Source organism: Strigops habroptila, chromosome 10 (genome assembly GCF_004027225.2).
Source record: "Strigops habroptila isolate Jane chromosome 10, bStrHab1.2.pri, whole genome shotgun sequence".
Lineage (NCBI taxonomy): Eukaryota > Metazoa > Chordata > Aves > Psittaciformes > Psittacidae > Strigops > Strigops habroptila.
In genome coordinates, this window is record NC_046359.1 from 35,398,327 (window position 1) to 35,419,306 (window position 20,980).

Consider the following 20,980-nt stretch of genomic DNA (forward strand, 5'->3'; position numbering starts at 1 on the left):
TTTGCAGGCTCTCTGTCTTCAGAGTTCTGCCATCTCTTCTGAGAATGGTTTTAAAGGGCTATAGAGTATTTGAAGTATTTAAAAGACTTTAGATCTGTTAATAAAATTTCCAATTATTAACTCATTTTTGACCCTAGTGAGCTGTTTCCTATTTATACTTATTTTTTATCCTGCTCATTCCATTCCCTGTTCATTCCATTCCCTTTCTGTCTGTTTTGGGTACCCTGTTCCACCTTGAAGAACTGCGTAATAACAAGTATTAAAAGATCCCCCTAATTTTCTTCTGCCTTCAAACAATGCTGCAATGTGCAGGAAGCAGGGTGCGTGGACAGACCTCTTCTACTCAAGTAGTTACTACAAAGCTGTTTTCACTTAAATACTTGTATTCTCCTTGTATTGCTTTTGTAACTTTTTGGGTATGTTATTACTTTTTAATTTAAAAGACTTCAGTATGAAAGCACTGGAGAAAATACAGTTCCTTGAGTATTTGACTCCAAAACAGAACACAAAGGGGTATTTTACTTCATGGCACAGGTTACATTATGTAATTTCCTGCCATGTACTCGTATCTATGTAAACAAGGGGTATAAAGTCTCGGATTTAACACGGCCCCTGTAAAGAGTAAAATAAAGCTGTGTGACCTGGCTACATTTAATCCTTTTAGCATTCATACTACAGGACCCTGGGAGATGCATCGTGGTCATTTGATTTTAAAAGGGAACGTAGCCACACTTGGTCAGGTCATTTGAAGCGTGAAACACAAACTTCAGATGGTTTTGGTTTTTCTTTTCTTACCTAGCCATTTGCTTATTCAAAAGCATTAATCCAGGAATGGCCAACATTTCCTCATAGCAACCAAATGCATTTTCTGAACCTTAATTTTGGATTCAGCATGGGATTCTGCAGGAAATGCCATGCCTTTGAAGCTGGTGTTTGTCAGCTTTCCGGGCTGAATAACTATAGTAAAGACATAGTGACTAAAATGTGATTTATTTATGCAGCACAGTTGTTAGCTTCAGCAGTTGCCAGAACAGAATCCAGGGTCTTTGGACAAGTCATACATGTGGAGAAGATTTTTAAATGCCCAAAAAGGAATTCAGAATCCATTTTTCATTGGTTTGGACAAAACATGGATGCCTTATCCCTCTTCTCTGCTTTGATTCTAAAATAGTGAGGAGTCTTTTACCTTTGTGACAGCAAAACTAGAAATAATTTACTACAATCAAAGCAGAGACACAGATGACCCAGGAATGAATGTGAGATTCTTACTCAGTTTGACCAGATCTGTTAGGACACCTCAAAGGCAGACTACAGGAAAACAGTGTTTTCAATGACATTCAGGTTCTGCAAGTCCAGTGAAAGGGATGTGAAAATCACTATGTGCAGCAGACTTGGAAGACTGGCTCTTGAAACTCCTTGATTTGTTCTCAGTCCCTTGTGATAAGAAAGTTTACCTCTGGACTTCACCATGTTTCCAGGCTGGTAACTCTTTTAAACACATGCTGCCCTAAACAAGAAAATGCTCCAATTCATAATGGAACACGAAAATATACTATTGCCTGGGCTTCCTTTGAAAGGGCTCCAGAAACAGCAGCAATTACAAGACACAGTCGTCTTGTTTCCTAAGGAGAGTGGAAAGAACTGGTTTCTAACACAATTTCATGTCCTCTGAGAAACGCTCTCACTGTGATCGTTTGAATAGTACGTTCAAGGTCTTACACTGACGTATGAAACCATTCTAATCTTCACAGGAACTACAGTGCAAAGGAACTACAATCAACCTGGCTCACTATTCCCCAGAGCAGTTGGCAGTGTGGGGCCTTAAACCTCAGGTCTGCTCATCTCAGGGCTCCAAGTGCAGCAGTGCCAGCTCCGACCTACTCTCTCAGCTGTGCCTAAACAGTCCCAGGAACTGATCCAGACAGGGTGCAGAAGAAAAGGTGCACCATGTTGTGAAGGCAGGAATAGTTTGTCCAGATGGTCCCATGCAACATGGAGCCCTTCTGCTCTGGGGTCCATCTCACTCCAGAAGCTCCACAAAGTGGCTGTGCCACTTTACAGGACCTGCTTTTAACTCCTCCCAGATCAATTCTGATCACTCACTTCATTATAATCTGGTATATAATCTGGATACATAAACATCTGCTTTCCTGAATCTGAGTATCTAAACATCTGCTTTACTGAAACTGTACAGAATATGAATAGGAAGGGAGAGCTGGAAAGATTTGATTTCTTTTCCCTGTTCTGTCCCTGAGTCAGGATAATGACCTTGAGCAAACCAAGGCCAAAATTTTCGAGTCCATATTTAGACACCAAGATAAATAACCTGATTTTCAAAGGCACTAGCCAACCACAGCTTCTATAAACAAAACCCTAATCACCAGTACACTCTAACAGTAACTGTACATAAAGTATCTTAGTAAAACAAGAGATATCCCTCTTGCCATCTGTTACTGCTCACGTACAGGGAAGAAAGTTCTCCATTGATCCACAGATCACTCATGTCTTTAAGCTCTGCTTGCAGTGACTACATTACTTTTCTTTTTCACTCAGATCAGGCCACATGAATACCCTTATATCCTCTGCAAGCATTTGAGAAGAGAAAGATGCAACAGAAAGAAAAACAAGTGATGCAGAGAAAATAAAATCATCACAGAAAAGGAAATATGCGAAAGGATGAAGGGAGGAGAAATACACTGCTCCAGAAAGAAGGATGAAAGAGTGGCTAGGGAGGGATTAGAAAGTCAGGAAGGTATGGTGATTATATGTCCAAAAGGTGATCACATGCTAAGGAATGGCCAGCATTTAGGCAACTCTATTGCTCCCCTATAGCAGAAGTCCCATGAAGTGCCCAGTGAGGACATACGTGCCTGCAGCATGCCTTGAGCAGCATGGATGCTGCAGCACCTCACCATTTCCAGCCATGCTCCAGGAAAGCCAGGCCCTGGGTGCAGGATGCTCTCCTCTCTGGAAAGAGCCACACTACCTTTGGTCATGGCCGTTTGCCATTGCAATGGCTCTTCGCAGCCTCCTGCTTAAGCCACTTTGCATCCTGTCACCAATGCGCCTGGCGTACCTGGCACCTGACCCCCTGTGTAGGCTCACCAGGATCATCCTGCTCATCCTGCCGTCATTAGTGGCCCCCCGCGCTCGCCTGCTGCAGCATCTATCTGCAAAGGAGCCAAGTCACTGCTGCAGCAGGATATGTAACAGGGACTTTCTCAGCTCTTTGCAAAGCCAAAATCTGAATTTGACAGATCTAAAGGCCAACACACACAAACCTACAGAGATAATTATTGGTGTAAGGTGGAACACAGAAGCTAATAAAGTGTAACTCTTAGTTCTACTGCTTTAGGTTTGCTTTGAGTGAACCTGGGATTCAAATAAAATCAAAGCTCTTTCAAATCCTCATAGTCTGCACTCCGATTTCTTTTTTCATCTGTAAATCCAGAAGTGGGAATGGGGAATTCTTGCCTAAGGGAAAAAAGATTATTCATTTTAAAAGTCCTTTAAAAATTATTTAACCCAGATCTCTATTCAAGTATATAAGGAAGAAGTTCTTTATTGTGAGGGTGGTGAGGCCTTGGAACAGGTTGCTCAGAGAAGTGGTGAATGCTCCATCCCTGGCAGTGTTCAAGGCCAGGCTGGACAGAGCCTTGGGCAACATGGTCTAGTGCAAGGTGTCCCTGCCCATGGCAGGGGATTGGAACTAGGTGATCTTAAGGTCCTTTCCAACCCAAACCATTCTGTGATTCTATATTAAGACTTAAGCTTTTGACACTTTAGAAATATTGTAAATTACATTTATAAAGGTTCAAGTAATGTGTTTGATATTTGAAGGGAAGTCAAGCCAGTGAACCAGGAAGAGCCATCACCAAAGCCTTGAAACCCAGTTCTTAAGTCTAAAAGCCAGGAATCTCACTGGACCCTTTGCAGATAGAGTGGATAAAGCAGACCAATCAATTTAATAACTAGTTGGCTCACAGTGAGTAGTATTTGAAAAAACCCAACCTATTTTCCCTCCTCCAATCTTTTCTGATCAGAAACAGGACGTGAGAGGTTGGTTAACAAACATTTACTTTCCACCCAAGGTTCCAGCAAACCCTGTTGACTTGACCCCCCAATGGTTTAGACTGCAAGATGTCTTGGAGCGTTTTGTGGCTCCTGCACAAGCAATCACCCAGCTTCCTGCTCTGAGGACAGCAGAACCCAAGGCAGGATGTTCCTAATGTGTGTCCAGGTTTGGTTTCACCCTGGTACTGGTACAAGAAGAGCTACTATGTATGCTCAGGACAGCTATGGAGCACAGAGGCTCAACAGGACACCAGAGTTCTTCACTAAAACTAACATCTGTTGCAGCCAAGAGCAGGGTAACATTACAAGCTGTAAGTGGTTCAATATTTTACACTGGTGACAAATACACCTGCTCCCTGATTCACCTGAATCCAATGGGTTATGTGGCCAGGTGCTGTCCTCTCCAGTGGGAGAGACCACATTGTGACAGATGGTTTCTCCATCTCCCTCTCTCTCAGGGAGCTGCCTTAATTATAGTTAGTGCTATGCCACCCATATATTAACTCCCTTCAGCTTCCATACACACAGGGTTAACACAAGGATAGGCATTAAGATAATAGGTGTATTCAGAAAACCATGAAGTCATCCATGTCTCACGTCACCTTGTCCTAGTTTTGTACCAAAGTGTGTCACATCAACAGTGGTTGCATTTTGACAATCTAATATTAAACCTAAATCTCAGCAAGAGCTCCTCCACAGCCACAAAAGAGAGGTTTAAAACCTCACACCACGCACAGTGGTGAGGAAGCCCGCGCATTGTCCCCTGGTAAGGCACAGGCCTGGCTTAGCCTAGGCAGGCCTATGGCAAGGTTTGGCAGTGTTTATAGCTGGGGTGTCGTACAGAAGCACTCACAGGGATGCCTCTTTAGACATAACCAGGATGATCAAAACCAATGAGCTCAGTGCACAAAGTAGGAACAGTAATTCACCATTTCATAAATCAAGCTTAAATGCAAAATATGTTGAAATAAGGTTCGGGGTTTTTTTCTCCTGTACTTTTCAGTATTGCAATTTCTGACTGCAGTCACTTGTGCATTTTAACAAAGCTCCAGTTGTTACCTTGACGAAGCTCATGAGAAAAATCAATCATGCTCAAGCATCAATACCAACACCCCACTCACCATTTCCTATTTGACATAAAATGTGAAAGAAAAGCAAGACAAGTTTCTATTACATATTGCTAGCTGTAGTTGGTTAAATATTTTGTAAAATAACGCATTCGCTTAATAGAAATACATTCCAACTTTAATGCAAGGCTATTTCTACCCTGAAAATCAACGTTACCTACGAATGAGAAGCAGCACTACAAAAATAATAAGTGTAGAGAGAAATCAAGTGTAAATTGTTAATTTAAATCAACATTGCTGCTTGCTGATTTGTATTATGATTACAGTTCATTTAATTCTATCTGTCTAGATTTTTCTATTGATTTGTTTTTATTATACACATATTAATGCTCAGGCTTTTCAAAGGAAGACTCCTTAATGCCCACACTACATCCTTTGGTATATCAAGGCTTGTAAACAGATTGCTAGATGAAGGAGAAAAAGCTAGCAAAGGGCTGCCAGGCTAGAAGCCTGAATTAAATCCATTAAGATATATTTGAATAGGCAGATAAGTAAGGAACAGCAAACTGGGCTGATGAGTTTCTTCAGAGAGAAGAAACCACGGTGAGAGCTGCCACGCATGGGAAAGCATCAGGCCACCTGCTACTCACGTCCAGAGACTATTGATGTCCTGTTGGGAGTTCACCCACCAAGGGAAGTCCTGCTGTGATAAATCAAACTAAAGTGACAGAGGAGTTCTTCAGACATAAGGTCATTTAATAAAGCAAGGGAAGAGTCACACACGTAAGTGTAAACATCCCGCACACTTGTTCAGCTTGGTGCTAAAGAGCTGCTGAAGTGAATATGGAGCATGCAAAATACAAGAAAGATGGAAGAATTTGAAATTCTGTTGGCCTGCTCCCTAGGTGCTGAGGCTGGATTTCCATCTGCTCAAGCAACATAATTAAACGTTTGCTAACTAATGACAGTATGTGGCTTTTGTCACCAAAAGAACAGACAGTGGTAAACAAACCCCTATTTACAAGAGGTAGGGAGGAGGGAAATGTGACTCTGCTGTTGAAATTAGAGATAAACAAAATCACACCACTCAGCTAAAGAGCCTGTCTAGACAGAGGAAGGAAAAAAAAGCCCAAATGACAAAAGCTTGATGTTACTCTTGTGAGAAAGAGAGGGGAAAATGATTTTGTAGCCAGGCAAAAGTCTTCAGAATGCAGAATGTCAAGACTATAATGTCAAGATCGCTGAATATCACCTATTTTACACTCCAAAGGAAGATAACCTAGCCAGAGCAAGGCCTTCTTAATTTTGAAAAATAAGGCAAGAATCGAAATTACAAACAGCTTAGGAAATCAACCAAAAGGATTTTGGTCCTAGCAGTGTAAGAGCTGTGAGCATACACTGAGGCTTCACCTACATGGAAGGTCTACTCTGCTGCAGCTACTTAATTTAACGGAAAGCAATTATAACTAACCCACTTTGAATTTCTGTTTTAAAATACACTGTCCATATGAAGAGTTATTGCAGAAAGGCCAAGGTGGAATAATTACTCTACAACATTCATGCCAAACAACTTTAGCACCAACATATCCCTAAGCACAGAGTGCGTTTTAAAGCTAAAATAATTAACATCATTTGACAACAGAGGAATTTCTTTATTCCAGCAGTGAATCTGAACCACTCTGCTTCAAGCTGAGGACTTTTATGCCATTTTCTAACTAACAATGTAAAATCACAGATTATCTACAATGCAGCTGCTAGATAAATTATTGAATTTTATCTTATAATGTCTCTCAGTTACTGCAGGTAACTGGGACATTTCCCTTTCTGTGAGATGGAGCGGGCGAAGGCAGATACCATGAGTACAGTCAAATGATGCTCTCCATTGAGCAGCCATCCCTGAAAACTGAAACAAGGATTTGACAGAGCGAAATAATTGTGGATTAATAAAATGGCAGGGAGCAGAACAGCCGGTATGCATTCAGGGCCCTAAGGAATACAGCTTGAATTCACAGGAACATAAGGAGTTGAAGGTGGAGAAGAGGGAGCAGGACTGCCAACTGGAGGAGATTCTGGCTTATTGGCAGCTGAGATGCCCAGTTCTTAAGCATCCAGCATTCCCAGTGTGGCCCGACTTCATCTCTGCTGGTGATGCCCTTGTTGATGTAACCCAGCACCCTGTGGGCTGGGAATCAGTCTCACCCCAGATCTGTCATAGACACATTAAGTTAAACTCCCTAGGTTTCGTTTTTGCCAATTTACAACATTTGAATGCTATCTCTCTCTGTATAGGTGTGTGGAGACAAGAGGCTTTGAATGCTTTGTGGAACAGTCATGTTACTACTATTAATCTCTTTCGGAGTTACCTTAGCATATGGGCTGCTCCATTTGTACCTGCACGCTTGCCCACTTTACCAGATTGGGAATTGTGAAGTCTCTCTTGAAATCTCACATATCTTCTTCCTCTTTTTTTGCTATAAAAAGCTCTGTTTGGGTCTGAGCTTTTTTTAATGTTACTGAATAACGTGAGTCACAGAGGCACAAAATGGTTTCCTCCAAACCAGAGCACTGTAGCCCACACCGACAAATCACCAAGTAGTTTGGAAACACTTCACTCTTCACTAGAGATTTTATCTGTAGGATCTGGCATAAAACTTTCTTAGCTATAAACATCGGAAATAACTGTTGTAAACCACTGTAGATATAATTTCAATGTTACTTCACGAAGGCAATGCTTGGCTCAAGATGTTCATTGCAGGGGGCTAGAACTAGATGATCTTAAGGTCCTTTGCAACTCAAACCATTCTGTGATTCTGCGTTTTAAGGGCAGGTTTTTTGGCATACACAGGTCTCTGGCTTGAGGCTCTCGCTGACCCCGCAGTGTGGGGAGTAAACCCAGCGCCCACCACAGCTCCGGGTGTCTGAAACAAAACCGGGTGACCGCATCTCCCCGCTGTCGTACCATGTTGGTGATAGATGATATGGAACACGAAAAACGACAGCAACTTGCCGCCGGTTATTTTACTACGGGGTCCCTTCCCTGAGGAGAACACTTCAGGGTCTGGAAAAGCGGGGTACAGACGGTCAGCCATGTACCCCCCGCAAACAGAGCCGCTTGTGGGGCCGTCCTGCCCCGTGAGGGAAGACGGGAGCCGGACGAGCAATGGCCGCCGCCCCGGCCCGTCACGCATGCGCGGCTCTCGGGACCTGTTGCTGTAACTTCGGGGCTGGGACGGGTGTCTTGCTGCTGCGCCCCGTGTGGTGACGAGACGGGAGGGAAGGGAAAGGGAAAGGGAGAGACCGCGGCTGCCGCGGTGCAGGTAAGGGAGGGCGGGAGCGGCGTTGCCGGCTGCAGCCCTTGTCAGCTGCTCTATGTGGGGACCCGCCGGGCAGAGGTTACATGAGGCGGCCACGGGGTGGGGACAGGGCTGAGGTGAGCCCTGAGGGGCGGCCGAGGCGGCCGAGCTGCCGGCTCCCCTCCGGCCGGTCCTCCTGGGGGAAGCGGCCGTGCCCCCGGGCCTCCTCCCCGCTCTCCCGTCGGTGCCCGCAGCGGGACGGGGAGCGGGCAGCCCTGGCGGCGTCCCCTGCCTGTGGGGCGGCGGCGCAAGGCGGGGGCTGCCCCCGTATGCTCCTTGCCCTGAGGCGAGCGTGGAGCGGAGGGGCTGGCTCCCTACGGGTTTCCCGTGTGCCGGCCGGGAAGTGGGCTTTGACACCCCCGTTTCACACCCTCCCCGCGCCGGGGACGTTGTCAGGGTCCCAGCCCGGAAAAGGGAGGCGGTTTCTCGTTTCTGGAGCCTGCAGTGGTGCTCGCTGTGCCTGGAAGGGTCGCCAAGTGCCGCTCGCTGCATGCTCGTTCCGTGCTGCAGCGCAGCTCCACCCGTGGGAGGTCTTCCCGTTCTCTTTATCTTCCTGATAGGAGGCTAACTTAAAAATAATAGCTTTTAATAACTGGAAACTGTGTCTGAGTTAAGATACAGTGTGTTAAACGTGAAATTTAGTGTGCTGTCGGTGCGGTTGTGGTGAAGGTTTCTGAAGTATGTTCAAAAGTACCTTCTCTTTTGTCAGCACTCAGTTTCCATCCTTAGAAAGCAAGGGTAGATTCCCGGCACACACTGTGTCGTGGGTTGGTTTATTTGTTTTCTTGTGATGAAACATGCCAGTTGGGACAGAATTTCTTCCCCACCATGTCACACAGTCCGGTATTTAGTAAAAGCTGGTTTGGAAGGAGTGTTCTCCATGCTGTTTTACTGCTGTTTAAAGGGAGAACTTGCAGTTGTTCATATCCTTGTTTTGGTTTTGTTTTCAGCATCCAGAATAGTGCTGCCATCAGACACGTGCCTTCCTCATAGAGAGGCATGGTATCCCAAAAGCAGTGTTCCTGGCCTGTGTGATGGTGGCCTGTTTGCTTTCAAAGGATAGTTTTTTGGAGTATGCTTTCTTCATGACTTTATCAGTCAGAAGTGTGTTATGCATGAAACATGCTTTCGTCTAGAGTACATTGGAGTCATCAAGTTAGTAAGATCCAAGAAAAGAAATGCTTGAGGTGGAAAGACCCAAATAAGTGAGCAATTGCCTGCACTGATAAGACCTTTGTATCAGCAGCCAAATCTTGTTCATTCTTGTATGTTAGCACATTATCTGAGCAGGTCAGTTGACTAAAATGAGGTAGATGGCTGTTCTCTTTCTTAGTTAGAAATACTCTTTGTTCTTTCTTGGTCATGGTGCACTATAATTACTGTGCTGTTCTTTCAGTTGAATTCTGTTAACAAAGAAAAATCACACAATATCCTAACAACGGAGATGAGTGTGTAGTAGTTCTTTTCTGTGGAATTAATGGGAAATTTGTTAATACTCTCAAGGTCTTGACGTTTTTAATACAAAGTTCACAAGCTGGTACATCCAACACGTGCTCATCAACTAGGAGGAAAATCTTCAACTGCCACTGTTGGAATATCTAATGCCCCATGTTGTTCCTAGGATCAGAACCCAGACAGGAATAAGTAGTTTAATATTAGAGCTTAGAAGACAGAGGAGTTTGGTTTGTGTGGGTCTTTAGTCGTCTTCCTCAGGTGTGTGTAGAGCACATGGTTGGTTGGATGTCTGGAATTCTCATTGGGCACTGCTAGTAACTGAGGCTGTCAGTTATTGTGCAATATTTTACAGGTGAAGGGGAAAGTTTGTCAACTATAACTTCTTTCCCAAAGTAGTTTCCTGGTTGAATCTTTCTGCTCTTCTTATACTTGTGATATTAGTACATCTCACAAATACCAGGCAGGCTTTTCACATGGTTGTCTCTCTTTTCTTTTTTTCTTTCAAGGAAAGACAAAATGAACCCTTTCTTTTTTCTGGGTTTTGGACATTCTCATCTAGTCTACTTCTGGAATAGAAGTCTACCATTCAACTCAACAAATGAGACATACTGCTACAGCACTGCCCAGGGCAGCACAGTGCTCCAAGGAGTAACTTTTGGTGGAATCCCAACTGTCCTGCTGCTTGATGTAACCTTCTTTTTTGTAAGTCCAGTTTCTGTTTCTTGTATTGAAAACATCTCTGGCCTTCTCAAAAGTTAGGTTGTTCAGAACTCTCTTATTCATCAGGTAGGGATTTGTTTCTGAGAATCTTCAGAATAAGAAATGTGCTAAGGCTATCCTGGAAACATCAAAGCACTTATGAAGTGTTGACAAAGGATCCCATACTTGTGGGATGACAGTGTCGCTTTGCGTTGGATGTGTAGATGTAGAGAGAGTATCGTAGGGTCTGTGTGTGGGTTCATGGTGAGCTTTGTAGTGGTAGCCCAATGTCCTATGTTTTGTCTTAACAAATGCAGGAATATTTTTCCCTTACTCTGGGTTTAAGTCGTGGGTGCCTTTTCAGAAAGGGAACATCATTAATAACTTGATTGGTTTCCAAAAGGAAATACTATCTGGAAAATGGGTCACTTCACAAATTTTTAAAACATTAGATATCATGAAGCTGTTGAGGAAATAATGTTCTGCTCAGCTCAGTCCTGACAAAAGGAGGATTAGTTGCTGCTCTGGAGGCTCCAGGACGGGCCTGAGGCTCCAGTAAAACTTAGTTATTTCTATAAGTTTGAGCTACATGGTCTTAAGTCATACAAAAAAGCTCTAAATTGGCCTTATAAGTGAGGTTTGTGGTAGTAAAATGAGACTAAAGGGATAACATAGTTCCTGAGTTCTAGAAAGCCTCTGTGGAGAAACATAAACTTACCTGTGTAAGATCTGAGCTGGTAGTTCTGGAGGAATGTAGAGGCTGTTCCTAGCAGTTATGGAGTAGCATTAAGTGCTATTGATCTGGTGTATGCAGCATGCTACCATAAATCCATTTTTGGAGAATGTACAATATTTACTGCTCTGCGTGACTGATGGCACAGCATTTAGTAAGATTTAGTTAGAGCATTTGAGAGAACTTTAATTTTTAAGCTGTGGTTGATTTTTAAGATACTGGATCTCTGCTTTTGAGTCCCTTGCTGTTGAACTGTTCTCTCAAATAGCATTAGATAGATGCAGTGTAGAAGGCCCCTCTCTTCTTCAAGTGCCAAATACTGCAATTTATTTAGCAACTCCTGTGTTTCTGTTTTCGTGACATGTTTACTGCAGATTCCCTCAGTAACTGTCAGTTGATGGGTTCTGAATATTATTTCTAGGCTGGCTTCCTAAGGAAGTGAGGTTTACATATTACATTCTCTTCCCATTTTTGCCTGTCAGTTAGAACATGTTATGCAATTTCAACCAAAGTTGTCAAAGAGACTTTCCTGCTTGCATTAAGCTTAATGGCCAGTTGAAGAAGGAAGATCTAAATTAATAATCCCTGTTGGGAGGAAGGCTTTTATAAGAAGATTATATTTATTGTGAAATGTGGAAATTAGCTGTGTAATCCTGACACGTAGATAATCTTGACGCATATCCCGGCTGGCCAGTCGGCGTTTGCATAGATCCGGGTAAGTTACAGCCCTTTCTAGCCAAACAGGTATGGGATGTAGGAGGGGCTGGAAGGTGAGGGCGTATGCTATGTATGCATAGAAAACAGGCCTTGTTACTTCTGTTTCATTGCTTCAGTGTACAAAGCAACTTACTTCTTAAAAAAGAAATGCATCTGTGAAATACATAGTGTTGGGTTTATTTTTTCTTCTTAGCACCTTTTACAAAGTAAAAATACAGGGTGGGGAGATAAAAAAATACATTGCAGAGATCAAATATAAGTTTCTGGGGGTTTATGAGTTGTAATAATGCATTACTTTTTCTGGGGATAAAAATAAGTCACATACTTGAGAAAGTAGTTGAACCCCATATAGCCTGTTTACATCACTGTTTAAAATTGCAAGTCTTCCATCATAGTTCTGGTCATTAAGTCATGAATAATAGTAAAAGTGTATTTATGAAAGTTTTGACTTCCTCTCAAGTACTACTTGCTGCTTTTCCTGTCATACACTTGCAGTTCAGAAGTACTTTTCCATTCTCCTCTGTAAATTAGAAGTGGAAGGCAGGTGTTCTGGTCCTCTGGTCCCAGCCAGGTTGGTTCATAGCATGGTTGGTTAGTAAGTGACACTTGGTTTAAGAGCTAGGACAGCATTTTTTGACAGTTCCTACACACCTAAAATAATTATGAAGTGGAAAAATTGATATTCCAAGATCTTTATTTTTCTTTTCTAGGTTTTAATATTACTGTTTTCTGTTATAAGAAAGAGATTCTGGGACTATGGTCGCGTTGCTCTGGTGTCAGAAGCTGAAAGGTAAAAAAGATAGGCAATCAGAGTGATTTGTTGAAGCCGTTTGGGGAATGTGGAACTAAGTACAGTAAATATGGCTTAAATGAAGTGCATTTTTATCAGTTAGATATGTTTGGAGCCACACGCACATATTTGTTAAAAATGTCCTCATGCTGCTTTGTGTGAAATAGGCCCCACTCAAAGTTACTCTTTGTGGTTTCAGTTATAGAGTTGTGTGTTGGGCATCATCATAAATTTCATTCTACAGTTGTGGGTTGAGGAAGCAGGAGTAAGAAAATAGGCTGCTTGTCTGCTAACATGTCACATAGCCACACATTGATGTTTACAAGGTGTTTCTGTGATAGAAGGATATTAACTGTTTTGTTTATCTTGGCTCAAGCCCAATATCTTCCCAGAGCTCCCTGTGCAGCCTGTACCAAAATTTCTGAAGAGTTTCAAAATGAAAAAATGTGTCATTGCAGGTTTCTGAATTTTCTTGCTGCTTTTCAGTAATACTGTAAATAAGCTTTTGATTATTTATGGGTTTTAAATATTATTTAAAATATAAAAAGGATGATGTCTTGAGATGTTTAAAAGCTAGCTGTCTGTTCACGAAGTGGGTGAACTTTAACAGCAAGCCTCTTCCTGGTATTAGTGGTGCAACCAAGTTGTGGTAAATTCACAACTAAGCAGCAGGAAAGAACTCAAAATGTGTTTTTAGGTGTGATCCATTACAGTTGTGAAATGCAGATGGTGGGGAAAAAGAAAGAATGGCAATAACTGAGACAGCTTTAATCCAGCTAGCTCAGCAGCAAGAATGAAGATGCTCTGGTACAGGCTTCCATGTGGGCTATAGAGGCCTGCATGGGACAAACAGGTCCTTGAGCAGTCAGGCACCTAAGAACCTATGTTATTGTCCCTGCTGGACTGTGACCTGAGCCACTAGGTCGAAATTATCATAGATACACCTATGAATACACTCCATTTTAACATGTATTGTCCTGTAATTATGGGAATATCACCATTTCAACATTTCTTGTTAGCAATAACTAAAACCAGGTACTCTGCTATTTTTGGGGGCTACAGAGTCTAGCCTTGCTGCAGGACTCAGTTTGTGTGAGGAGGTGGCCTGACAGGTAAGAGATTTAACTGTGGAGAAATTCTGAGTAGTGGCTGTAAGATGAAGGAAGAAAGGTGGAGGGAAGAGAGGTGATGTCTTGTAATGAGGAATATCTGAACAGGAAGCTAGCTTGCAAATCTGATCCTCGCCAGGCTTCCAAACCTGTGTTACATTCTATTATGTTACTGTGGTTTTAATATCCCAATAAAACATTATTTTCTTTCTAGTTCAGTTATGTGCACTCATGTCGCGAGCTCTCATCCTCCCTTTTCAAGATCAGACATAGCACGTTTCTGCAATTAAGCATATGCTGCAAGGTGAAAATCACAGCTGTGAAACACAGTGAAAAAGTGTTTTTGTAGTTACTTCAGAATTGTTAAAGTTGAAATAATTCTATGGAATTCCATCATCTGTTATTAAAGATAGTTAAAAGCAGCATTTAATGTATTTTAGTGAATCAAGATACAACCGATTGTCAACATCTTCATCAGTACCTGAAGATCTTGAATATGATAAAGTAAGTATTGTAGAATTTTGATATGTTTTTTCAAATATAAGCTGTTTAATGGAATCTGTTGTAATTTGCCATTCCACCTAGCCCAATGAACCAGTCATTAAACTGGAAAGCCATCTATATGCAAAATGAGTAATGCATTATTTACTGTGCTTTTACACAACCATATGTAATTTCTTCCTGTTTCCTGACAAACTTTTCCTATATCATAAACCAGTATCTTATGTCATTGTTTTTAAGTATCTTTATTATTATTATTAATATTATTTCAAAGGACGTCTAGTGAATAATTTGTACTTAACAGCTCAAAAAGTTACATTATTGCAATACCCAGTTGGTCTTTATAGTACGTTGTTTTCCTCACAACATTGAGAAAACTGAATTGCAAATGTCAGGCCAGTAACAGTGCCATATACTCTTAATATTAGAGCTTGTTTGGAGTGGAAGATAATTTTGAGGCCAGACTCTTAATTGGTTCCCTCCATGGTCTCTCTGGAGTCTTTGAATTCGTATACCTCTATCATTTTGTGTTGCAGCTTCAGAGTGAACCATGTGAGAGTTGTGCAATGGTGGCAGCCTATGGTTTAACCTTTTATGCATCGACTTAATATCTAGCTTTGCAAGTAAATAACTATGTGAGCACCAAAAGCACACTGGTGTTTGATCAGGATTGCTCTCCTGTTTGTGTCGTTTTCTTCATCTGTTGAAAAACCCTAAAGCAAATCTGTCATTGAAGCTGTTGAAGAAAAATGCCTCCTTGCTTGGCTCCTATTAGCTTGAAAGAGGAGGTCTTTTGAGAGAGAAGGTTTTGGGGGTTCTTTGAACTGTACTGGAACATTCAGTGAGATGTGATCTCTGCTGTACAGTTTCAGAGGAGGATTTGTAAACCTATATACGAAGCCTTTCTGCTAATGTCATCACAGTATTGTTTCTAACTACCGTTGAACTCATTAACTTGTGTTAAACTCTCACGGAACTTATCCTTGAAATTGGAGAGTCTCTGGAAATGGTTTTGGAAAAAATAATCACCTTTCCTGCTCTAAAACAATCCATTAAAAAGAAATCCTTAGAAGCCTCAATCTTGACTTCCATTCACTGGGATTTGGGCATGCTTGTATAAATTTAAGAAGCCCAAGTGATAAGCATGTAAGTAATGAGAAAAAAACCAAGAAACAAAACAACTGCCCTTAAATACTCTCTGAAGACAGACATAGGAAGTACCCTGTGAAAAATATGTAGACTACTAGGTGTTTTTCTGTATGTTTCTAAATGATGATTTTGGAGCAACTGACTGCCAATTTTTTAGCTAAGAGGTTGGCTTAATGGAAACTCTTAATTGTACAGATCAGTGACTATAGTTTTTGTATGTTAGTTCCTAAAAACTTTCTTCTTGATTTATAGGGGTTTTGTTCTTGGGTGACAGCTGCTTTTCGGATGCAGTAAGTATATGAAACAGAAATAGTAACCTGTGCTTTGCTTTGCTCTTTTTTCAATTAAAAAAGAGGGGTTGCATTCAAATATGGTTTGGGTTGGGGTTTTTTTGAGTAGATGGGATTTAATACAGTAATACAGGTGCTTCTGGTGGGCTGGCAAAAGAATATGAAAACACAGTTTATGGGAATACTTCAGGATGCAGTAATCCTCCTGGCAGCCCAAGGACTTCCTGATCTTGGGACAGTGTCACCCTAAGTGGATCTACGGCGCTTATATAGATTCTGAGCTAATAACTAGGCTCTAGGCTTTTACTCTTCAAAGAGTACTGTGTGGGTGTTCCCCTGTTTGAAGGCAGCAGGGCCTCAGGCAGCAAGTGGGGTTCCCCTGCAAGGATTTCTGTGGGGAACTGGTGGTTTACTTGGAGCTGGAATTGACTGACAAGGAAAAACCCATTTCACTGTTTCCCAGAAACTGAGCATTAGACATGTGATGTTCGTTCTTTATATCTTTTAAGGTCTAGTAAATCATGATTTTAAAAAATCAGTTTCTAGCTTCGGTACACTGGAACAAGAAGGGGTGGAGATTGAGGCTGTCTTTCTCCATTTTTGCTAGTTCAGTTCCTTCCTTTTCCAAGAATTCCTATTTTAATAATCTGTCCTGCTGAAAAAGGGTAGATGATGAGAGTTCATTCTAAAGCCTATTCATATCTTCTGTTAATTGGGTGTTATAAGAGTAAGGTGACCATGTAGTAATTTTCCTCATGGGGAGCCTTTATGGGGACGAGTGAACACCGTCACAGTGTGATCTTAAATTTTGAGAGCTAGACTTAACACCTGGTGACTGCCATAAAGCAGGAGGTCACACCAAATGACTTTGTCCTCTTTTAGGCTGATAAAAAAGACCTTGGATTTATGTGTGCTTTTCAGATTACTTGTTTCCATCTTAAATTCCCTCACGTTAACTTTTGGGTGGTGATACTGCACAAGTTAAAAACACTTTTGGAAGTGAAATTTCTGCATGAAAGAACACAACCATGTTGAAAACCGATAGGGGTTGATGGAGATGTCTCTGGGTAGACTGAGAATGTAGCGTGTGTTCAAAAACTACCCCCAAAACTTCAAAGATACCAAGTAGACTGACATACGCTTTTCTGTCTGTGATGCAGTGATGATGAGATTCATGAGAGATGTGGTGAAGATGCCATTCATTACCTTGCCTTCCAGCGGCACATCATCTGTTTGCTGATTGCTGTCAGCATTTTGTCTGTGTGTGTCATATTACCTGTCAACCTGTCGGGTGATCTACTTGGTAAGAAGTTTTATTTTGTATTCTGAGAAGAATTTTGTGGTTTATAGCATTGTAAAAGCTTATAGGATTTTTTAAAGTTTGGTAAAGTTTGTAAGGGTGGGGGTTTTTTGTCCCTTTTTTGTGTCATCCCCCCCCCCCAAGTCTGATTTGTGTGTCATTTTGTGTGAAATTTCGGTGAGATTAGAGAGTTCTTTAAATGTCTGGCAAAAAACTGTTGTCAGAAACAAGATGGCAAAACACATGCAGATATGGACAACTAGACCTAAAAGGCTCAAGCCAGGATTAACTTTACCTGTGTCCTCTTAGCTGGTGTTTATCTAGACACTCCTTAGGATATTTATTGGTGGTTATTGCCAATGGGAACTGTCTTCACAACTGTGAAATCTTTTTCTAGTGTCCAGTCTGAATCTCTTGCTGCAATTTAAGACCATTAGTTTTTGACCTGTCACTGGGGAGAATAGATTATACTTTTCCTCTTTGAATATCCTTTTAGCTGCTTGAGGATTATCAATTCGTCCTCTTTTTGATAAATCAGACCAGTTAATTTAGTCATTAATAAGAAATATTTTCCATTTGGCTGCTCATAAAATGAATAAAATAATCATCCATCCTTTGAAGTTTTTTAAATCTAGCCATACTGTCTCCCATTGTTCCATTCTGTCTTGGTTTGCAGCTCAAAACTGGGTAAATCTTGCTGAGACTTTGTCAGTGCTGACTAGACAGAAATTTATGTCGTGTTTCTTGCAGTCTAGTCCTGGTTATGTCTGCAAGTGTGACACCTACCTCTTTGCATTATAAACTCACACTCAACAAATACAGTAAATGTGTCCTCTAGCCTGCCATTCAGGTTGCTAGTGAGAATACTGGTGGAGAGAATGCTGTTAAACTCTGGTGAAACATTCTTCCATTTTTTATAATGAGCTCTTACAAGCCCATTGAGACAGCTTTGGTATAAATCTGCCTATTTTGACTGTCTTGTCAAGATGATGTTTACAGAGTTGTCCGTAATTAATCATCTTGGTGAACAGTGATGCAAAGAAAAAGCACTAATTCATTTGGTTTTCCCAGGGGTTCGCAAGCAGAGTGCTTACTTGTGTTTTGTTTGTGGTTATACCGCACAGTTGCATCTTATTTTGTGTACTGACCTTTGTCTCTATAATTTACTCTCTTTTATTGTCCTTAATAATGTGTCCTAGTTCTTGTTTTCAGTTTACTTCTGTGTTTTAAAGAGCCTTGTGACTTAGCCCTCATCTGTAATGTTGTACCTGCACCTTTAGTATTGTTTCTTTGTGGAACCGCCATCTCTGACTTCTCTTTTATAAGCTTTTTCTTATCAGTTTTCTGTTTATATTAATATCTGCTTTCTTAAAGACTTGCTGGGGTTTTTTTCTTCTTTGCATTTTATTTCTCTTTTTGTTCTTTCAAAGAACACTTTATCACTTCACGGTCACTTCTCCTTCCTTGCTTTCCATCTCTGTGTTCTCAGCCTAGTTCTACAGAATCAGATGGAACACAGCCGTTGCCCTAGTTGCTCTCCTATGTCCTTTGTAAAGTAGAGGGAGATGCCAGTGCCCTCAAAGAACTTATAGAATGTAGTTCCCTCTTCTGGTCTAGTTTCTACCTGTACATTTACACCAAAATGGATTTCGTAATACACATCAATTTGTGTGCATCAATTCTCTAACTACAGTTTGCAAAAGTTGTTGTACTTTGGATACCAATAGATGCTCTTTATTAATTCAAATGGCAGAGCATGTCTGGCCTTCTAAAGCAGCATAATACAGCTTCTCTTTTCCTGCATTAACTTTTATGATGCTAGGCAATACAGCTGACAATCAAAGATGAAGTTTTAGTGTATCTCCCCTTCTTCCCCCCCTCCACCATATGTTGATTTTGTGCATTTGCAGTTTCTTTCTGTTGTGATGGCTTGCAATGTGGCTCAACAGTCTGTGCTAGAAGACTGTTTAGTTTTCCAGATACACTTAGCTCTTTTTCCTTTGTGAACATATACTCAATTTCTACTCACTGGCATTATCATTTTTTAAATACTTGACAGTATAGAGAACCAATGTCATATAAACTCTTTCCTTCTTGACCTTAGTAAGGTTATCAGTACCGGTTTGTCAACGCTGAATTAATGCAGTTAAAAAACCTGAGATAAGAAATCAGTTAAGATGGAGTAAAAATGTCAAGGAAATATGTTCAAATCCCTAAGCAGTGTTGCTAATGGACGTGAAGGGGGATTGGAGGGAGAAAGGGAAACCCTGCAAAGATCTGGCATTCAGGTTTTTAAAATAAACGAATCTTTCTCTTGATGGGTTGAATGTGATATAATCCCGGGGCTTTTTTCCCCAACTTTAAAATGCAATAAAGTAAACCAGCATTGATTATGATTCTACATCTTTTAAATAGTGAACATGCTGAGCATTAAAAAGCATATCAATATTTAAAAAAAAAATAGAATAAAAGCTGACTTTCTCATTTGCATGTGAATGTTGCACCAGTTAATTATGCTGCTTGTTTTTGTCCTTCCTAGATAAAGATCCCTATAGTTTTGGAAGAACAACTATAGTAAACTTGCAAACTAGGTAAGTAAATCTTTCAGAGTACCTTTATGCTGATGTGTGTTTCCTGCCATAGTCTCTAAACACATGAATTGATATTTGCAGCATGGCTTATGGGGTAGGATTTACTTATTCACGCTTCATCAACTGAAACTGGGATATGTTCTGCTTCAGGCTATGCAGTTACAGTGCTGATAAGAAATCTAGAGACTTGGCTCCTACTTTCTCAGCTCTTACATTTTATACCGCATGTTTCTTTTGGCTGATGGCTGCACATCTAGAAATTTCAGAAATTTCCACGTTAAAAGAAACCATTTTTGAGAAGGAAAATAGGAAAATAAAGCTGACAGCTTTACTGGAATGTGTAACTCAGCTGATTTCAATTCCCATACGTTAGATTTATGTGTGTGCATATCTCTCCCATCTGAGATCACGGTTAAAATTGCTTGTATGTGTTTTAAAAACAGTCTGTAAAACAGTATAAAGCTGTACATTTTTTCCTCTTTTATTACTTGATCACATCCATCCATGACCCTATTTCCAATAGAGATTCCGCCAATGCACTTTGGGGCTTTTTTAAACCGCATTACGAATCCTAGTAACTAGTGGAGACTTTTTGCTTGGTTGGGTTATTTATCTGTAAGACAGGTTCCTGTATTTTAGGTTATTTGTAATTCTTAATGCTCCTTGCAAAACTGAAGAACTGTTTGCAGAACAGAACTTCTGTAAGCTCTGAGGAAGGAGCTGTCAGAGCAGCAGAATTTACTCCCTGTATTAGGCTGTTACCAATTTGAGTACGGATTGTGTTCAAGGAGAGTTCAGTTATGCACTCAGCACAGTAAATAATAAGGCCAATAAAAAGCATTTTGGCAAATAACATGGTGTGTGCTATTGGTCATGTGAAGGACAAGGCACAAGAACAATGCTGCCAAAAAATGTCCATGACACACAATATCTGCTTTCTTTGTAGGTCTGTTACCCATAGAATTGTATGATAAGCCAGTAACCCTAATGTGACTGTCCAAGGCACCTGCATAGCCGTGACTGACTACCAGTAACTACCTTTGTTTTTGTGCTCAGTGAGAGGCTCTGATCTGCTTAGCATTTTGATGGCTACTTATATCAGTTGGACACTTAGTTCTTCCTACTTCTCATTCATAACATTTTGTCCAACAG

The 20,980-nt window shown here is 41.1% G+C and overlaps 1 protein-coding gene across 3 annotated transcripts in view; it reads left to right on the forward strand.

Moving 5' to 3' along the window:
- The first annotated feature begins 8,369 nt into the window (after positions 1-8,369).
- Positions 8,370-20,980, forward strand: part of TMEM63A (transmembrane protein 63A) — a 31,524-nt gene continuing 18,913 nt past the window's right edge. For 2 of the 3 annotated variants that reach the window (XR_003993407.1, XM_030499007.1), the window contains exons 1-7: positions 9,144-9,784; positions 10,456-10,651; positions 12,809-12,888; positions 14,438-14,501; positions 15,900-15,937; positions 17,098-17,240; positions 19,777-19,828. Coding sequence is in view for 2 of the 3 variants with exons in the window: in XM_030499007.1 (XP_030354867.1) it covers positions 9,762-9,784; positions 10,456-10,651; positions 12,809-12,888; positions 14,438-14,501; positions 15,900-15,937; positions 17,098-17,240; positions 19,777-19,828 (596 nt within the window). In the remaining variant the exon portion in view is untranslated. Of the gene's footprint in view, positions 8,459-9,143; positions 9,785-10,455; positions 10,652-12,808; positions 12,889-14,437; positions 14,502-15,899; positions 15,938-17,097; positions 17,241-19,776; positions 19,829-20,980 lie in introns of those variants that run through there. The other variant, XM_030499008.1, reaches the window with a different exon arrangement.